At 38.2% G+C, this 17404-nt stretch overlaps 2 protein-coding genes across 4 annotated transcripts in view; one reads left to right on the top strand and one right to left on the bottom strand.

The window, feature by feature from the left end:
• Positions 1–1713: 1713 nt before the first annotated feature.
• Positions 1714–16847, bottom strand: CNOT7 (CCR4-NOT transcription complex subunit 7). 3 transcript variants are annotated; one of them, XM_069573336.1, is made up of 7 exons: positions 16160–16847; positions 14484–14693; positions 12777–12970; positions 9052–9213; positions 7391–7535; positions 4942–5052; positions 1714–3338 (listed from the first exon to the last, which is right to left on the bottom strand). In XM_069573336.1, exons 2-7 carry the CDS (start codon positions 14598–14600, stop codon positions 3210–3212), a joined length of 858 nt encoding a protein of 285 aa, XP_069429437.1. In that variant the 5' UTR covers positions 14601–14693; positions 16160–16847; the 3' UTR covers positions 1714–3209. The 3 variants fall into 3 exon arrangements, with proteins under 3 accessions (XP_069429437.1, XP_069429438.1, XP_069429439.1); XM_069573337.1 differs by having other exon boundaries at positions 16003–16347; XM_069573338.1 differs by lacking the exon at positions 1714–3338 and having other exon boundaries at positions 4936–5052; positions 16160–16383.
• Positions 16088–17404, top strand: part of VPS37A (VPS37A subunit of ESCRT-I) — a 36027-nt gene continuing 34710 nt past the window's right edge. Inside the window, exon 1 of the mRNA XM_069573333.1 lies at positions 16088–16850. Within this exon, the coding sequence (XP_069429434.1) occupies positions 16723–16850 (128 nt within the window). The 5' untranslated portion in view covers positions 16088–16722. The remainder of the gene's footprint in view (positions 16851–17404) is intronic.

Below are 17404 nucleotides of genomic sequence, written 5' to 3'. Positions count from 1 at the left end.
ATGACACAAGTGAAATGGGTCCCCACCAAACACCTTACATTGTCACAAGTGTTCAGATTTGCTCAACTTTTTCTTGCTCCATGCTTCTTTTACCACCATCAGTTATACCATTCCACTTCAGTTTGTACCAACTTAGTGATCTACTGGTGTGAAATATTCTTACCTGTAGTTATTCCGGACTCTGAATAGAAACTAATTCTTTGGTTACTTGAAACTCAGCACAGATTTCTCAAAAGTGAAGAACAGCTGGGCAGTACTGATAACATCTGACTCATTAAGAAAAACACTCAAAATCATGTCTTGTTTCCCACAGTTAACTGCTGACAATGTGTCGCACTCTTCAAGTAACTCTTCTCATCAGAAAGCTGTCAGTCTTTTCTCTGGATGTATTTCTTTGGGCTACTGCATTCAGACATGATATATAACTCACCATCAGTAAACGGCTTTGCTTAGCTAAGAAGTGGGTCACTTGTAAACATACTTTGGTTGCAGCTTTATTTTCGTGAAGAAACTTCTGCTGTTATAAGATACATCATTTTAAAAGTTTTAATTCTAATTCTCCTGTTGCTGTCCCATGAGTTGGGAATATTGTGATGAATGTTTAGTCTGGTTATGTCAACATATTTTTTTTTTAAGGCAGTTACAGTGTCACAGTTGACTGTAATCTGATAATATAATCCACACTCCAATGTGCCTTAAAAGCACACCATTCAAAGTGCACTTTTCTTGTTTTGACACAGTGGGTATGAATTGGTAACCTAAAAAAATAATAAAATGTATGGTACAGAGATTCACATGGCATAACAATTGCTGTCGGGTCATCATCTCTATCACTGATTTGTAGCAAACCAGGCAAAAATGTGAAATGTTAAGACTGCCCTGGGCAGTTTCTGTAGCAGCCACTCAACTTTCCCTCTAACGTGGAAAGATGGCCGCAGACAGCACATAAATGAATGTGGATACAATCCAATAACCTTTATTTATGGATGCTAAATGTTGAATTTCATATAATTTTCACACATCAAGAAATATTCTTTTTTTCCCCAACCGTTAAAAACTATAAAATCCATTCTCATGTCACTGGCCAGAGAAAAACAGGCAGCAGGCTGGTTTTGGCTGATGGGCCGTAATTTGCTGACTCTTGCTCTAGTAGACTTAACAGAATATGGTGAGTCCAGAATTAATGTCTTAGGAACATTAAAAAATGATCAAGCAAATATCTTTGATCCAAAAGCTATATTTAGTGAGGGTTATATTATTATTCTTTTAGAAGTTATAAAATGTATTAATTCTTGAAACCAAAACTTGAAATTCCACAAACTACATGGCTATTCAAAAGGCAATCTTTGTAATTATTTTCTTAAGGAAGTGAAGATCAAAAGAAAAAGAAACCAATTAGATACCTGCTGTATTGACTTTAAAAGGAAGCCACAGTAAGTTAGATCAAATGCATTTACTTTTGTCTTTCAGAATAAATGCATCCCTGGAAAGGGGAGTCAGAAGTCAAGTCTTAACATTTGGTAGAGGTATGCATAAAAAAAATAAGCGAACACTGTTGTCCTGTAGAAGGCTCAGGTTGATTTTTTTCAATTAAGACATTAAAAATCATGTAGTAAACGAAATTACTGAGTTCTGTTCAGTTGCCGAAATTTAAAAACAAAAAACCACAATATCCCAAATATTTTTAAAACAAAATTACCAGCCACCAACATATATAAGAAAACATTTCTGAAGCCTTTATTTACAAAAGCTTTAAAAACAAATAATCCCTCTGTTTTGCAAATGTTTTGTTTAAAAAGGACCACCCAGTTACAGCATTGAAGTATCATGAATAAAGAATGTACAAGGGAAACAAACTAATGTGGCTAACATTTGGAGATTTGCTAATATTACTGATTGAAGTGCAGATGACACACATCATAACTTGTAGTCCGTCACTTCAGGGCAGTTAATTATTACCAAAATGCCTTCCTACGCATGCTCTGGTCTGGTCACATATTCCACATGGCTAAATATTTCACAGTCTCTTTTGTCAATATATATAAAATAGATTGCAAAGATATACACAAAAAAATAAACAAGCATTACACTCCTCAGGTAGTTTTATTAGCTATACTGTATATAGCTAATAAATATATAATTTTGTATTATGTTGTTTTGCACCAAATTTCTCCATTATTTATCTTTGTAGCAACTATGAAAGCCCGAATTTTTTTGTAATTTAATTTGGTACAAAATATACCTAAAGACTTGGCAATCTTTGGATTTGAATGAAATTGATTTGTGGCGTCAACAAATCAAGAGCATTGTAAATATGGCTATAAAATTTTTTAAAATAAGGGTAAACAGAGATGGAATAAAAAGAAGCAGATAAGGGAAGTGTGCTATCATAAAATAACTGCAGCTTCAACATCTTGGGTACCAGTTTCCCGGCAGACATTAAATGTCCAATCACAAAGGATTTTTCCTGAAGGGTGTAAAGCTGGTTTGAAAAACACTTCAGTCACAGAGCAGCCTACACACATGCCAATTAGAAACTGACAGACACTAGATGTGCTTGGAAGGTTAACTACTACGCACAGAAACAGCAGTTACTAAGCTCCTCAGTAGTTTTTTGTCTTTTCTTTTTTGTTGTCCTGCAGATTCAACCATTTGCACAGTGCATGTGCTATATTCCATGGGTCAAAAACAAGTAAATATGGTAAAAGTTGGCAGATGGTCATTTTTCCAGCTAAGAGCAAGGAAAACCAAAACTGCTGATAAAACAGAGGATTTGAGTCAGAATCACTCTCTAAAGTGCAAAATTGATGGTCCACAATCTCAAATAGCTAAAACTCCTGCAGAATGGAAAGGAGACATGAAACAGGGAAATAAATTACAGTCAGTGCTAGTTAATTTAGGAACGGGAAAAAACAAACCAAGCTCAAGTAGGTGAAGTTTATCAAAGTATTCAATACCGTGTAGCTTTCCCCACTCACACACTCCTACTAACAAGTGTATTTAAGGCCGGATTGAACCTGAATACTTTTCTATTTATTAAGATCTGAGATAGGAATGGTAGATACTTAGTGCTGAGAGGCAGAAAAATAAGCTATGAAGAAAAAAAAAAAAAGTAATGTCTACTGTCCAAGGGATTCAACCAGAGATAAAACCTATATACAAGCATGTGTGTATCTCAAATAAAATAAAAATAAGAGAACTATTTCATGTCATGACTGCTTGCTGGCTTCCTCTTCATATGCATTCCCTGTGCCATTCTGTACATAGGATGAACCAGAACCAAGGCCATACAAATGACCACAATATTTGGCATCATCAATATGATCTTCAAAGAACATCTAAAAAGGAATTTTGGAAGAAAAAAAAAAAGATAATTTTAACCAAAAGGTACGACTGGTAATTTATATTTCAGCAATGTAAGTACTGATTATTCCTTAACTATGACAGCTCTTATCTATGGTGCTCCTCTGAAGCCACACATTTAAATTAAACATATAAGACTGATGTTCTTAAGAAGTACAGAGTTCAAAAGAAATCAAAGAAAAAGACTACCAAAAACTACGTAAACACAGTGCCTTTCCTATTAACACTCAGACCATTTTATGAGAATTTGTAATAATGGAAAAATGGCAGGCGTTTTTAGTCCATTAATTTAATAATACTTAATCATGAGAATGAATAAAAATAGCCAATAATGGGTTGGAGAAGGGGCTAAGGTTTATAAGTAGCCTTAAGTCTATGTGAAAGGCCAAGACTTTGGCTAAAAACAAACCCCCAAACATGTCTGGACAGCAAAATCTGAAAATTCACATCAGGTTATTATCCTTAATAAAGCCAAGAAAAATAAAGATAACAAATTAATAGCAGAGAATCCACCGTTAACCCAACTATCAAGGCATATTTTTAAATGCAAAGCTGAGAACGCAAAAGGTTGTCTTTTAATTCTCTAATGGAGCACTATGAAAACATACAAAACAAAATATTTACTTGTCAGGAATACAGTCCAAATCACTTCTGAATCAATACCACTTGGCAAAATAGCTATATGCTTCCTATTACACGTATTATTAATACATTTCTACAAAAAGCTCTAAATTCCCAGAATTATCCTCAGTCATTTCTTTAATGTCTAACAAGATATACTCTAAAGAATTCTACAGTATTTTGCAAAAAGGAAAACGTTTTTGTAAGCAACAATGTCCACTGTTTTCGCATAACTGGCTTTCTTTTCTTTCCATTTATCTGTTAAGTACACCTGTGCCCATCACTTAACCTAAGAGTAGACTTGGATTCATTAAATTTCATTTTTCTGTAGCTGACTTCTTTATACTTGAAGAACTTATCTCTGCCTTTTGCCTCTTAAGGAATGTCTGCCCAACATGATTTTTGACTTAGCTACTATTTCAGATTTATTTAACCTCTTTAGAATTCAAAACCTCTTTGTAAGAATCAACTAAACAGCATGAGTCCTACTCTGTAAATCCTCAAAGTACTGAAGTACAGCAAGTTTAATACCTAAGAAAAGACAGTGCCAGGGAAAACTTAATTATATGGATTCCTTGACCTGACAGAAGCAACACTAATGTGATTAACAGGAAGTACTCTGGAGTTCCCCTATTAATGTAACCCTGGATGAACGCTACTGCCTCTAGCCTCGGCTTCCTCATCTAAGAAATAATATGGTTGGACCTACATAATTTCTAAGGTAGTTTAAGTTTCGTATTCTACTAAGAACTTATTTTCTTTTTTTCCTTCTGAACTGCATTTCAAGATGACTAATTTTTGATTACTTTCATTCAAGTGTGGTGGATATAACTTAGATGGCAACTGTAATTATATCTTCACTTAATATGTACTTATTGCCCCTGAAACTTTTGCCATTATATTTTAATGTTCTCAACCTAACAACCAACTGAGAAAAAGGCACTGATGTCTTCATACTTCTCTCATTTTGAAAAAGGCCATTCCTGTGAGCAATGAGTCAGATCCTGCCTGATGCTGTGGTCCTATCCGTTCCAGCTCTAACTGTTCAGCAACTTCCTGTAAACCACCCTACAAGAAAGAAAAATTGCTTGTCAAAAGAAAAACATTGCAACATCTGGATTCAAAAATTATACAACATAGACAATGATCAAAACAGCAATGAGTTTCAGTAAAGATGGACCTTATGAAGATCAGCAGAAAATAAGAGAATGTGAATCACTGATGCATTTGTTGAATGTGGGAGATGTTTATAATTCAATAGAAAATTAGATCTTACTTGGGGAAATTTATCTTCATCATACCCTTTAAGGCATGTAATGGCAAGTAATTTCCCTCAAGATATGGGGGCAGCAGATCATATACAAGGTAACACAGGCTAACGTTTACAAAGTACACTCACAGGCCATCTCTCCATCCATCAATTCTTATAAAATGGACTGTAGGCAGGTACTTTATAAATTTTCTTAAGCTTCATATAAAAAGTTTCATCTAAATATCTCTAAATAGCTTCATCTAAATAATTTGCACAAAACAAAGCTCTTATGACTAATCAATCCTTGACTACAGTTTTTGTTAGATAAAAAGAAAAAGAGTATGTTGTTACGAGAATATAACCCTTTAGAAGGGTCTGCTCAACACCCACCTGTGTAAATACTGCTAGGATTAGAAAGGAAAGATAATGAGATTGAAAGAAAGGAAAGGAAAGAATAAAGAGAGAAGGAAAGAAGGAAGGAGAATAAAGAGGGGGAAATAGGAGAAGAGAAAGCAAAGAAACAAACATCAGGACGAATGACAAAATGCACACAAAGAAATTTCTCTCTAAACTGTTAAGGCCTCTACCAGCAAACTAGCCCTTTCCTACGTCACAGCTTGCAACAGTGCTTTGCACAGCAGTTGCTTCAGGGCTAAAAACAGCACAAGGATCAGGTATCATTAGCAGCTGCTCAGGAGAGCAACAGAGTAGGCATTCAGCATGGCTGACTATACGTCAGAAAGTACCTTTGTCATCAACCTAAATTTTAACACTGCCAGTTACTCAGGGCATATTCAGAATGTCTAATATGCTCAGAAAATTTTCAACAGCATACTCATAATCAATAACAATTTGGTTCTCTGTTCGCCCAAACTGTCACTATTCAGACATGTCAAATTTAAAAAGCGTATTTCCACAGCCAGATAAGAATATTTAGGCCCTGGCTTCTCAGCATGCAATTCTTTCAAGGGATATGCTGTCTAGAGACACGAGGACAGCCTACTGTAAGTTCACCTGAGTCACAGAAGAAGTCTATTCAGATTGCACAGAATTCTGTTTTTTTTTTGGTACTACAAACATGAAGTAGTATTTCTTAAAAACTTCCCAAATGGTATGCTATGTCCTGTAATGAGGTAAGGAAACTTCAGCCCAAAGACTGTTTCTCTTAGGATTTTCAGTTCATCTGTCAAAAGCAAAGCTTCCTTAAATCAATTCCTAAATTATTTCTTCCTACATAAAAGTAAAACTCTTAAAGTTTTCACCATCTCCTAAAAGTATGACTCCTTGCACTTCTAAAAAGCTGGGGAGGAGCAAACTTGATCAGCCTTGATGTAGGTTCTATGAAGCAACAACTTATATGTAAATGTTTTTCTTGAGTTACAGCTTAAGCACAAACATACCTGAAAAAATAAAACCACTATGTTCTTTAGGAGTCTGTACCCCTATCAGTGAATTCACTCTAAAACTAAGTCTATCTATCTTTTCCTGATAAAGACACTTTCTTTTGGAAAGAATTAATGCTTAGAAGTAACAAATCATTACACACATGGTAATAAGCATCAGAATGTAAGCTGCTGTTTAGATAGGATATACCCAATTACCAGCATTTACTACTAACAAGATGATGTCCATGGGTTGGTAGTGAGGAGGAAAAAAAAAAGAAAAAAATCCCTTTATAGGAACATGACCCTATGACTAAACCTGAGAATATAACCTCTCACCAATATAAGCTGAAGGGGAAACTCTTTTTGCTACATGACTGACTCTAGCTGCACACTGCTGGTCCTGAGACTTCCTCCTACATGGGAAGATTATGTGTTGGGAGACAGGGAGAAGTTGCATTTCTGTGTCAAACTCTCAGATTCTGTGCTAGTTCATGTTCAACGTGGCAAAAGAATGACAAGAATATGATCTTTGGTTTGAATCTTGCTAAAGCTTATTCTGCAAATATATAATGAAGCCTTGAATAAGGATTTCTTATAAACTATTTTTTATGCAAAAAAGGAATCAGATGACAATGTATAATCAGATAATGTGCATTTAATATAAAACTTAAAAATAAGATTTAAATCAACATCCAACCCAGCATCTTTTAAGTCAGTTACCCACTCTGAATAGCATGTTGATTACAAATAAAACCATTTAAAGACTTACTTTGAGATTTTTGCAGCTCTTCATGAGGTACTTCACATCATAAATGACAGGAAAAAACAATCGAAGGATCTCAAAGAAGTCAAGTTCTTCTTCAGGCAAGTTAGAGTTGGTCAGGATTTTGATTAAGTAGCCAAAGTCATAACCACTATGAAAGGGTTAAAGAATACAGAAGAGGGACCATAAAAACCACAGAAGTGAAAAAAACGTTTTTTTTCAATACAATTTTTAAGTGAGTCACACCATAAACGGGAGAGGAAAAAAGAAAGGAACCAGAAAAAATGCACAAAAGAACAGAGAAACACATTTACAGTTATAATGAGGAAATGCCATCATTCACAGACAGTGATAAGAACCTGTCATATCATCTATCAGGAATGTTAGTATACAAATCTCTACAACTATCCTAGGACTGTAGTCACTGAACTACTATTTAGCAGATCCTTCAATAGAGAACTCTCTAAAATCAAACTGTCCACAGCAGATGTCTCAAAAAATAGAGATGAAAGGAGACTTGGCAAAAATGTCAAAGACAGCAGAAAAACTGGCACTCAGAAGACAAAATAATGCCTGTCTTCCCATCATTTATATAATACAATCATACATTTCAAAAACCCAAACAGTAATTCCCTACCAAAGTATTTTCACTTAAGTAATTTTATAAAGAAATACTCTCTTCCCTCAAAATTTTGTTCCTATCTCAATCCCTCAGAGATACTAGTGGGAATGTTGTACATGAAAGAAGTGAAGCAAGTAAAGGCTGAGAACTAGTATCTAGAGAACAAAAAGCCAACTCCCACATACTCAAATCAAGATCCTGTCCCTACTGTCTGGCTTTTCCACAGCTTTATACCTCCCTGCACTCCATCCCACAATCACACCCCTTCTCTTCCCTGTCAATCTTTCCTTAAGATCTCGCACAGGATGCCCTCCCCCAAGAGCCCCACTCCCACAGATTTTTCAGACAAGCTGCTTTCTGTACCACCATTTAAAGCACATGTACTGTTTTCTCCACTTCTTTAAAGGGCAGGTGTCACATCTTGACATTTTTTTTCCCTTAAGACACATAGTTGGGACTTAAATATTTGATGAGAAAGGCTATTTAACATACCTTTTAAAGTGACAGTACATATAAAATTTCTATTCAGTGTTTAGAGTTTTACTTCTTACTTTAAAAAGAGGGGAAAAAAAGCTTTAACATTGAAAACCATAAGGAATATCAAGATATAAACAATAAAATCAGAGATTATAGCCTATTTTGTAACTTAATTCCTAGAATCTTATCAAACTGCTTGACATACGGTAGATAACAACTTTTTTTGATGGATAAATGTTTTCATTCTAAGGCTTAAAAATGTTAACTCTATTTATTAAATAAATAAACCTATGTAATAACACAGATTCCAAATGGCGTTGCTGGACTTAAACCAACGTCTGTTTTTTCAGCCTCCACTCTTTCCACTATGCAATACTGTCTCCCTTAGTCTGAAATGGATCCCACATCGTTAAATGAACCTTTAAGGAGACCAACATTAGCCTGTTGAGCTATATGGCAGCCAATTCTCTGCTGAACTAAGCCTGAAATGCTGACACCATGACCCAAGTCAAGTGTGAAGCAGCTAGAAAATGGTAACACAAATACCATTTGCAATGCAGTCTTTTACCTATGAAATGATAACCATTTGACCCCTTCACAGAGGACTACTCCTGATGTCATAAGAAGTTCTGCAAAGTACTGGGTCTCAATTCCTTCCTCCTCATGTTTTTTAAACTGGATACCAGATGTTGTGAGCAGCTCTATAGAGTCTTGGGCATACATGTCCTCCCTGGCAGGAGAAAAAGAAAGACAACATTCAAAAGTGCCATATTTCAAACTATGTTTCTCCCACTGACATCTACAACTACAGTGCCAGAAATATCAAGAGAGAATGGGCCTGAGTCCATTTGTTCCAACATTTCATATATACGGAAGGTAAATGTGACTGAAATACAGAGGTCAACTTAATTTTAGAAGAATGTTCATACAGCAAATTATCATTTGAAACAGTCCAATGGTGAGATTTTAATCTTTACTATCCATCTCATTAGCCTTTCACAAATTAAGTAAATTTAACTGGGTTCAAACAAAGAAAAAGGGTCTTCTACTCACCGTAGCTACCACCACAGAGTAACAGACATGTTCTTATCTGGGCTTTCAGTCTCAGCAGCCATTTTAATGCTGCCAAACAGAGCTGCAGCCACAGTGGTGAAGCCTGTGTCTATCTCCCAGGTTCTCAGCAGAGAGAAGGGAGAGAGATTGAAGGGAAAACTCCTGCTGTGCCAGCGTTAAACCACAGTCTGTCTTAAAGAAGGAGGAGTTGCATCCTCTCACTACCATGAGCCTCTCAAACAGTTCCAATCAGCAGTAAGCTGTTTAAAATCAAAGACTCTGCTGGAGCAGCATTAATTTCTCCTTCTAACAGCCTTACTCCTAGAAGATTACTTCTCAAAAATCAAGCCAGGAAATCTAAATATAAACCAATCTTTCAAGATTTTACTTAAGCTAAAAAGAAAACCATCTTTAATATCCAAGCACAAGCACAAAGGTATCCAAAATACTATATTAAATCAAAAAAGTGATCAAAATAAAGGTATGTTTCTGAGAATGGAAAGTATTTCATGCAGTGCCCACTGGATGTTTCTATTTACTTTGAAAATTGTGAGAATACTGATTTCTACCACTTAGCAAAAGAAAGTTCTATAAAAGCTTTAATAAAACTAAGCCAAAAGGAATATTGCCTTTGAAAAGTAATAAAACTAGCAAATGAAATATTTAAAAACAGGAATTGCAACAATTAATCTTAAGTCAAAATTCCCTGGAAAATTATGCCAGAAAACTCTTTCAAAAGGATATCTGAATAAACCCAATACAAGTTTTTTCAATTACACAACAGATATTACTGTCCTTGTTATACTAAAACATGTACTTTAAACAAGTAGAATCTCACTCATCATGCCCAGATGCTCACTAAGAGACATGCTCTAGCAACTATAACCAACCAAAGGCATAAGAGACTCCTTCTCCAGGCTCACATTATTCTGGGCCATATGCTCACTTTACTTTTACGCTCTCTCTCTTAATCACAATTTAAGCTTGAAGAGGGCAATGATTTTTGTCTGTTTTGTTCAATGTTATATTACCAGGGAGTACTGCACTATTTAAATCCGTATTTCCCAAACTTGCCCAATGATAATAATCACTCAGATTAACTTGTCAATAATATGGATTCACAAGTGCCACAGCTGGACATACTGTATCGCCATCTCCAGGAGAGAGACCTGGGTGAGTACTCTGGTGTTTCATGATCAAATATCATATTCTACTTTACTTTTCATGTATGTATCAAGTCCAAATTCACTTTAGAGCAAATTCCCAAACACTGATCAGTACCTAACAGTTCTAATTCTTGGAGTTCAGCAACAGAAAGCAGACGGAAGAGTTATAATGACCATGACCAACTTTCCTCAACATTATGTCCCTGGGACCTAGCGCTGCTGCTGACACATCCATTCTAGGAACTCGATAAAAGTCAATTTTTACCTTTCTTCAAAATATCCAAGATTCATGGTGCTCTTTCTCCACATTAGGTAGAACCGGTTTTATTTTCCAACTGACCCTTTCTACTAAATGATATTTTTCACTACATCCTTAAAGATCTCTCAAGATATTAACATTAGGATGAATGGCAATAAAACTACAGCATGAGTTTTGCTGTATGAGAAAAAATGTACAAGAAAAAAAAAACGTCTTTCAGAAAATACAATAACAAAGCAGTTGTTATAAGACCAAAGATGTTTCTAGAAAGGAAAAATGTCTATTTTACCAAAACTGAGACCCTGATAGGTCACCTACTACTCACATACTGAGATCATAGCACTACCTTAGTACAGAACAAGGATCTGATGATCAGCTTGGGAAAAAAGCAATATAGAGCAAATGAAATGGTAGAGAACCGATTTTTAAAAGGGTTACCTTTCAGGAAAAAGAGAAAAGGGAATTTTCAGAATTAAAGAACTTATAAAATGTTTAATCAGTCTAAATAGAGATAAGTACCTTTCACCCTTGACAAAGTTCTGGAGAGTATATTATTAAATCCAACAGAGTGAAAACAGAGTCAGGCTAAACATAATGCAATTAGAAGCCATACTATTACACCACTGATAACACTCCTCTAAGCTCATCACCCCTGCTTGTTTTTAGATCTTACATACGCTAAGTATCACACTACAGAGAACAGAGGTCCTTAAATGGCACTACCATCAACTGGGGCTTCTCTAGTGGCTCAGATGATAAAGAATTCACTTGCAATACAGGAAACCTGGGTTTGATCCCTGGATCAGGAAGAAATCCCTGGAGAAGTGAATGGCTACCCACTCCAGTATTCTTGCCTACTTTCACAGATAGAGGAGCCTGGTGGGCTATAGTCCGTGGGGTCACAATGAGCTGAACAAGACTTAAGGGACTAACCACCACCACCACTACCACCATTAATTGTCCTACAGCTTCATTTACTATTTTGCAAATTGGTTGTAAGATCATATGAAACAAGCAGAGACCGTCAAACAGAAGGATACTGCAGAATAGTAACATACTCAGAATGTATTCAGCATTTCCCCATCTTACAGTCAGTTTGTAAACAATCTGCCCTCACCCAAAAACACTGGAAACTTCCCTAAGCTATCAAGACTACTCTTACCAATTATACAGAAGTACTGTAAGTAAAGAAACTGGGTTGTGACCCAGGACTTGAGTTAGAATTCAGATTCCAAATTGTTTCCTAAAAGAAACACCAGGCTCGAGGATACTAAATACTTCTCCCATATGTAACCTGTAAAAGGTTCTGTGGGCTGAGCTGACGCAATAACTGATTTGAAAGGAAAATGCACCCAAGTTTCTAGGAATGATCTTATTATCACCTCTGATGAGCCTTCTATTCACACAATGGACTATAACCATGATAAGAATCTCTTCATGAGAAGGATAACTTTTACAACAAAGACATATATATTTCAAATTGCACACAAAGTTCGAAAGAAAAATTAATGTTGTAAAGTTATCCTTTTTCTATCAAGAAATATTTTCAAAACCCAGTTTTCCAAATTTCAAAATAGTGGCAGTTATGCTTTTAAAATAACAGCTCTAAAACTCAAAAGTTTCAGCATTTAAGTCTTCTTTATCCTGATTTTTTTTTTGTCCCATAATAAAAAGAAGAAACAAAGTTTTGAAATTTTAGGTTTTAAATATTTCCAGGGTAGCGATACCAAATTTCATTTGTTGTACCTGATGGAAATTGATTTCTAAAATTAAACTAAAAAAAACAAGTTTGGGTTAAATTTATTTCCTACTTACGTCAAATTAAATTTAAAGTTAAACTGCCAAGTTGAAGTTCCTGGTGGGTATTCTCCTTGCTCATTCATAAATGTCAGTCCTAGCTGAATTATCTTCAACAAGTCTACATTACACCGCAACAGTTGGTACTGATAGTCAGCATTGCTCCTGAATTCTCCAATGGGTCTTGCAACCACGCCTGGAAACTCGGTGTCCTGTAAAATAGTTTTAAGGGTCATTACTTACTAAATGGTTGAAACCACAATCCCAAAATTCCTAGAATAATTAATTTTGAGTACACATTGAAGAATTAGGGGTGATATTCTACACAATTCATGTTCAATTACAATGTACCTTTTAACTAGGAAGAGTATTACTTTTCAAAACCATAAAACCACAAACTTAATGACTTCGTCTTACTTTAAATATCATATCAGGAAAAAATTACCATGTATAATGTACACATAATAAATGTAACTAAGTACTCTATTCCTGAGGAAGGAGGAAGAAAATTACAAATTCATGTTTTTCAACAAGTATGTGAAACTATGCTCGTAGTATTGTAATATTAAAACCAATGAAGACGGTTAAAAAGACTAGAAAATGTACCATACTTTTAAATTGCTTTTCTGAAGTAAGTATTTAGATAAATACCAAAACCCTCCTACTTTTTTGGCCTAAAACAGTACTCTCTACACTCCAGAGAAAACATACCCTTAAAGACAGCATGCCACCACTCATTCTTGTAGAAAGCTATCACATATCTAAAGTTGTCACTGCTTTCATTTGAGAAATAAATGATCACTATTAATTTCTACCGTAAAAAATAACTTCATTCTAATTATGGATAAGAAAATACATCTATTAAATAGGACATTATCTGTGTACATTCAAATATTCATATTTTAACCAACCAACCTGCCCCTCCCAAAAGCAGCAGGCTAGGCAGAGTGAACAGTATATGCAAAACTAGAAATGTTTAACAACACAGTATGTTCACGGAATTCCACTGGTAATTAAAAAACAAACAAAAAACTACAGATCAACAATGTTTCAATGGAAGATCTGAATTTTTTTGTTTGAGAAAGACATCTAGGAGCTCCATCTGGTATTAGTATCAGGCCTTAGTGTTGCTAGGAGCAGACCTGGCATTCACAGCTAGGTCCTAATGGGTCTTCTGCTGAATATAAACAATTGCACACCATAACATCAGACAAGGCCAGTCTGTAATCATAACTGAACATATGCAAAAACACATTGTCCAAACCATAAAAATGATCAAACCTCCTTCTATGTTAAATAACAAGTGACTGTTGCTTCTTTACAGCTTTAGCCTCACTCTAGTCTTCTCTCATTCTAGTTGAGACTCATTAAGATATCCTATCGTGGAATTACCCCAGCTTCCCAGAAGTTCAGAGCAGAGCCCCACTTCTTCACTCCCTTCCTAAAACCACTGCCACACACCCCAATTCCTAGAAGGTCTTTCTAACGCTCGCTTACGCAAATAACCCCATGGTTCTAAGAATGAATTTTCCCTCAATGCAATGAGTAAGAAACCCAACTTGTCACATTACTAGTGTGTTCTTGGTGGTCTTTAGTTGGGAGGTCATTGACAAAATTATTTTCATTAAATACCTAGAAAAAAAATCAACCAGAAGGGTTGAATTCAAGATGTTTTAAAATCCTCTTTCATAAAAGGCATTTTAAAGATTTTGCTCACAGGCATACCATAGCAACGTAATTATATTTTCGGATAACTTGACGAATTTTTTTCATTTCTTCATCCAGGTTGCAAGCCCAAACTTCACAAATTCTTTGGCTATGATCTACAGTTGCTGCTGGCATAGTGAGGGCACAAGGAGTCTAGCTGCCAAGCATCAAAATGTTATACTTGATTGAAGATTTGTTTCGTAAATGCTTTATCCTTTATTTGTGTACCTGTCAAAATAAGAATCAGTTATACCAGGAATCTGAATCACAGAATGATTGAGTTGATAGAAACCTAAGAGATATTTATTTGAGGTCCTTGATTTATGAGAAAATCAAAGTTTAGGATGTGACTTGTCTAAAGTCACACCACTAATCAGTAGGAGGAAAAGGACAACACAGGTTTCCTGGTTCTAATGTTAGGTAAAAAGTGTTTTCTGCATACACACTAATCATTTTTAAAAACTTCCCATTAATAAAAAATTGCTCTGAATTCAACTCACTCTCTGAATAAAACTTTATAAAGACATCCCTTTTCAGGTAAACATGAAAAGTGACATACTGAAAGACGTAACAAGATCAGATGTTACTAGGGCAAAGGCAGTATTAGTACTTGCTTTTATTCCTAATTGAACATTCAAAGTCTGATTTAACTACAAAATTTACCAGAATTTATTTAGGTCAGATGGGAGGGGCCAAAAGTAAATAATTTTTTTCTTTTAAGAAGTTCTTTCTGAGCAATAAAGAATAGCCACAGAAACTGTTTCAATGTCTGTAACTGCTGATGGGAGAAAGAAGGGAAGCGATAGAGTCTCTGCATTTCAAACTCTAATTTCCTAAAAATCCGAGCATTTTCCCTGGTTACCAAACACACGTCACGTTTCTTACAAACACAGGTTTCATGGTAACAGTACAGACCAACATTTTGGTTCTTAAGCGGGGAAATTCCGGATCCTCTTTCGCTTTTCACACAAGTTTGAAAAAACCGTGTAACAGACAAGTGTAAAAAGGAGTTGTGACCTCTTCTTATAACTCTACAGTCACAAATGTAACCTCGCGTGCTCTAAGAACAGAAACCAAAGATCGAAGGGCTACTCCCTTTATAACCCTCTTCACTCGGCTACACACACACAGACACACACACACAATTTGGAAAGGCCCTGTCGTTGAACATTGCTTTCCTCCATCTCGCTCTCTACTACACTTCCAGAAGACCTGAAGCGGCACCAGAGGCCTTCTCGTTACTGGAGGTAGCCAATTCCGAACAGCGGGTTCCCAACGAAACGCGAGGACAGTACAGACACATTCAAGTCATAGATAACTCTCTTCCCTGGCAGAGAGCCAGCGCGAAGGCTGCTGATAACCACTGACTGGAGCCCGATTGACTCCAAGCCCCGCCGCAAGGACTGCGAGGAGCTGACGGTCTAGGCCACCGCCCTCCACTCCCAATTTCCGTCCCGCACCACTGAAGCCCCAGGTACAAAGCCTTCGCGTCATCACCCCGCGCCACCCCCTCGACAGACCCCCCAGCCCCAATTACCTTCCCCCCCCGCACCCGCCGCTCGGCCCGTCCCAGCGGCCGCCGCGCTCCAGCTGGCGCCATCGCGCGCCCTCTCAGGTTCGCCGTTCCCGCCCCCTTCCTACTTCCCCAACCCGCCCCTCCCCCCCACCAAGTCTGAGGTAGACGCGAGATCTACTTGTGTCGCTGAGCTCGCGCTCCTCCTCCTCCTCCTCGCCATAGAGACAGCACCCAGCGGCGGCAGCGGCGGTGGCGGTAGCGGCGGGGGCAGCAGCGGGTGCCCCATAGACACCGCTCGCCGGGCAAGGGGGAAAGGGGAGCCGGAGCTTCGCCGCACCGCGCTGCGCTGTCGCTTCTCGCGCGTCCGGGCAGGGGCGCCGGATGATGACGCCATCCGCAGAGGGGGCGGGGCACGCAGGTGACGGAGGCTGAGGCGGTGGAGAGTTAAAGCGGTCGGGCTGGCTGGCTGGCTGGCTGGGGCGTCAGGGCCGCGAAGGTTAGGACCGACCGCCAGTCTCGAGCGGCGAGTTCCCTTCTTTTCAGCTGCTGCACTGACAATAGCATGCCCCCGCGGCCCCGAGGACCCCCCGCCGGGCCTGCTTAGAGAAGACGCGGCTGCCCAGCACTTGGGCCGGGCTCTCCCTGCCCGCTCCTCCTCTGTCGGTGGAGAACCGCCGGGCTGAGCCGCTGGGAGAAGCAGGCCAGAGCCTTCCGGGGCCGCGGCCCGGGGACCCGTGGAGGATGAGCTGGCTCTTCCCCCTGACCAAGAGCGCCTCCTCCTCCTCCTCAGCTGGGTCTCCCGGTGGTCTCACCAGCCTCCAGCAGCAGAAGCAGCGCCTGATCGAGTCCCTCCGGAACTCACACTCCAGGTGACTGGCCGCTGCCTCTCCGACCGGAGGAAGAAAGTAGGGCGGGAGGGCGGGCTGGTGCTAACCACACTCGCAGCTCCTCAGGCCGACTCCCGCCAGCTGCCGCGCTTTTTTTTTTTTTTTTTGGACATATCTCCCTTGGTCCTGGGTCTCACGCTTGCTCTCCCATCCCTGACCGACGTTCAGGATTTCTTCCGGGACCCTCTTCCCACCCTCCCGCCCCCACCACTGCTCAGCTCCCCTAATTCCGACTTCCCTCATCTCCCCTGACACACCGCTGCCGACTGCACTCTGTCTCCTGTCTTGTCTGTAGTGTGTCTTGCTTTGCCCGGCTTCCTTACCAGCCTTTATTTTTAGCCACCTGTTTGCCGCGTTGGCCGAATTGTTAAAATTCTATACTTGGCTAAAAAGGAGATTACCCTTCGCAATTCAAGTTTCACAAATAGTGGACTATATTTGGAAAAAAACTTTGAACCCTAAAGGAAGGGGAAAACAAAGTTTTCTTAAGTGAGTTCTCTTCTGGGAGTAACGTACTCAATCCTCTTAAGTCTCTA

This window comes from Ovis canadensis, chromosome 26, assembly GCF_042477335.2.
Source record: "Ovis canadensis isolate MfBH-ARS-UI-01 breed Bighorn chromosome 26, ARS-UI_OviCan_v2, whole genome shotgun sequence".
Lineage (NCBI taxonomy): Eukaryota > Metazoa > Chordata > Mammalia > Artiodactyla > Bovidae > Ovis > Ovis canadensis.
The sequence above is the reverse complement of the archived record's forward strand: the minus strand, read 5'-3'. Positions and strand labels throughout refer to the sequence as shown.

Excerpts from the sequence above, each read along its gene's own strand:
- CNOT7 (XM_069573336.1), bottom strand. The coding sequence starts at position 14,600 with ATGCCAGCAGCAACTGTAGATCATAGCCAAAGAATTTGTGAAGTTTGG. Across the intron at positions 12,971-14,483 it reads AATATAATTACGTTGCTATG|GACACCGAGTTTCCAGGCGT; the intron begins GTATGCCTGTGA and ends ACTATTTTACAG. Across the intron at positions 3,339-4,941 it reads CCTTTTTCAAAATGAGAGAA|ATGTTCTTTGAAGATCATAT; the intron begins GTATGAAGACAT and ends ATTCCTTTTTAG.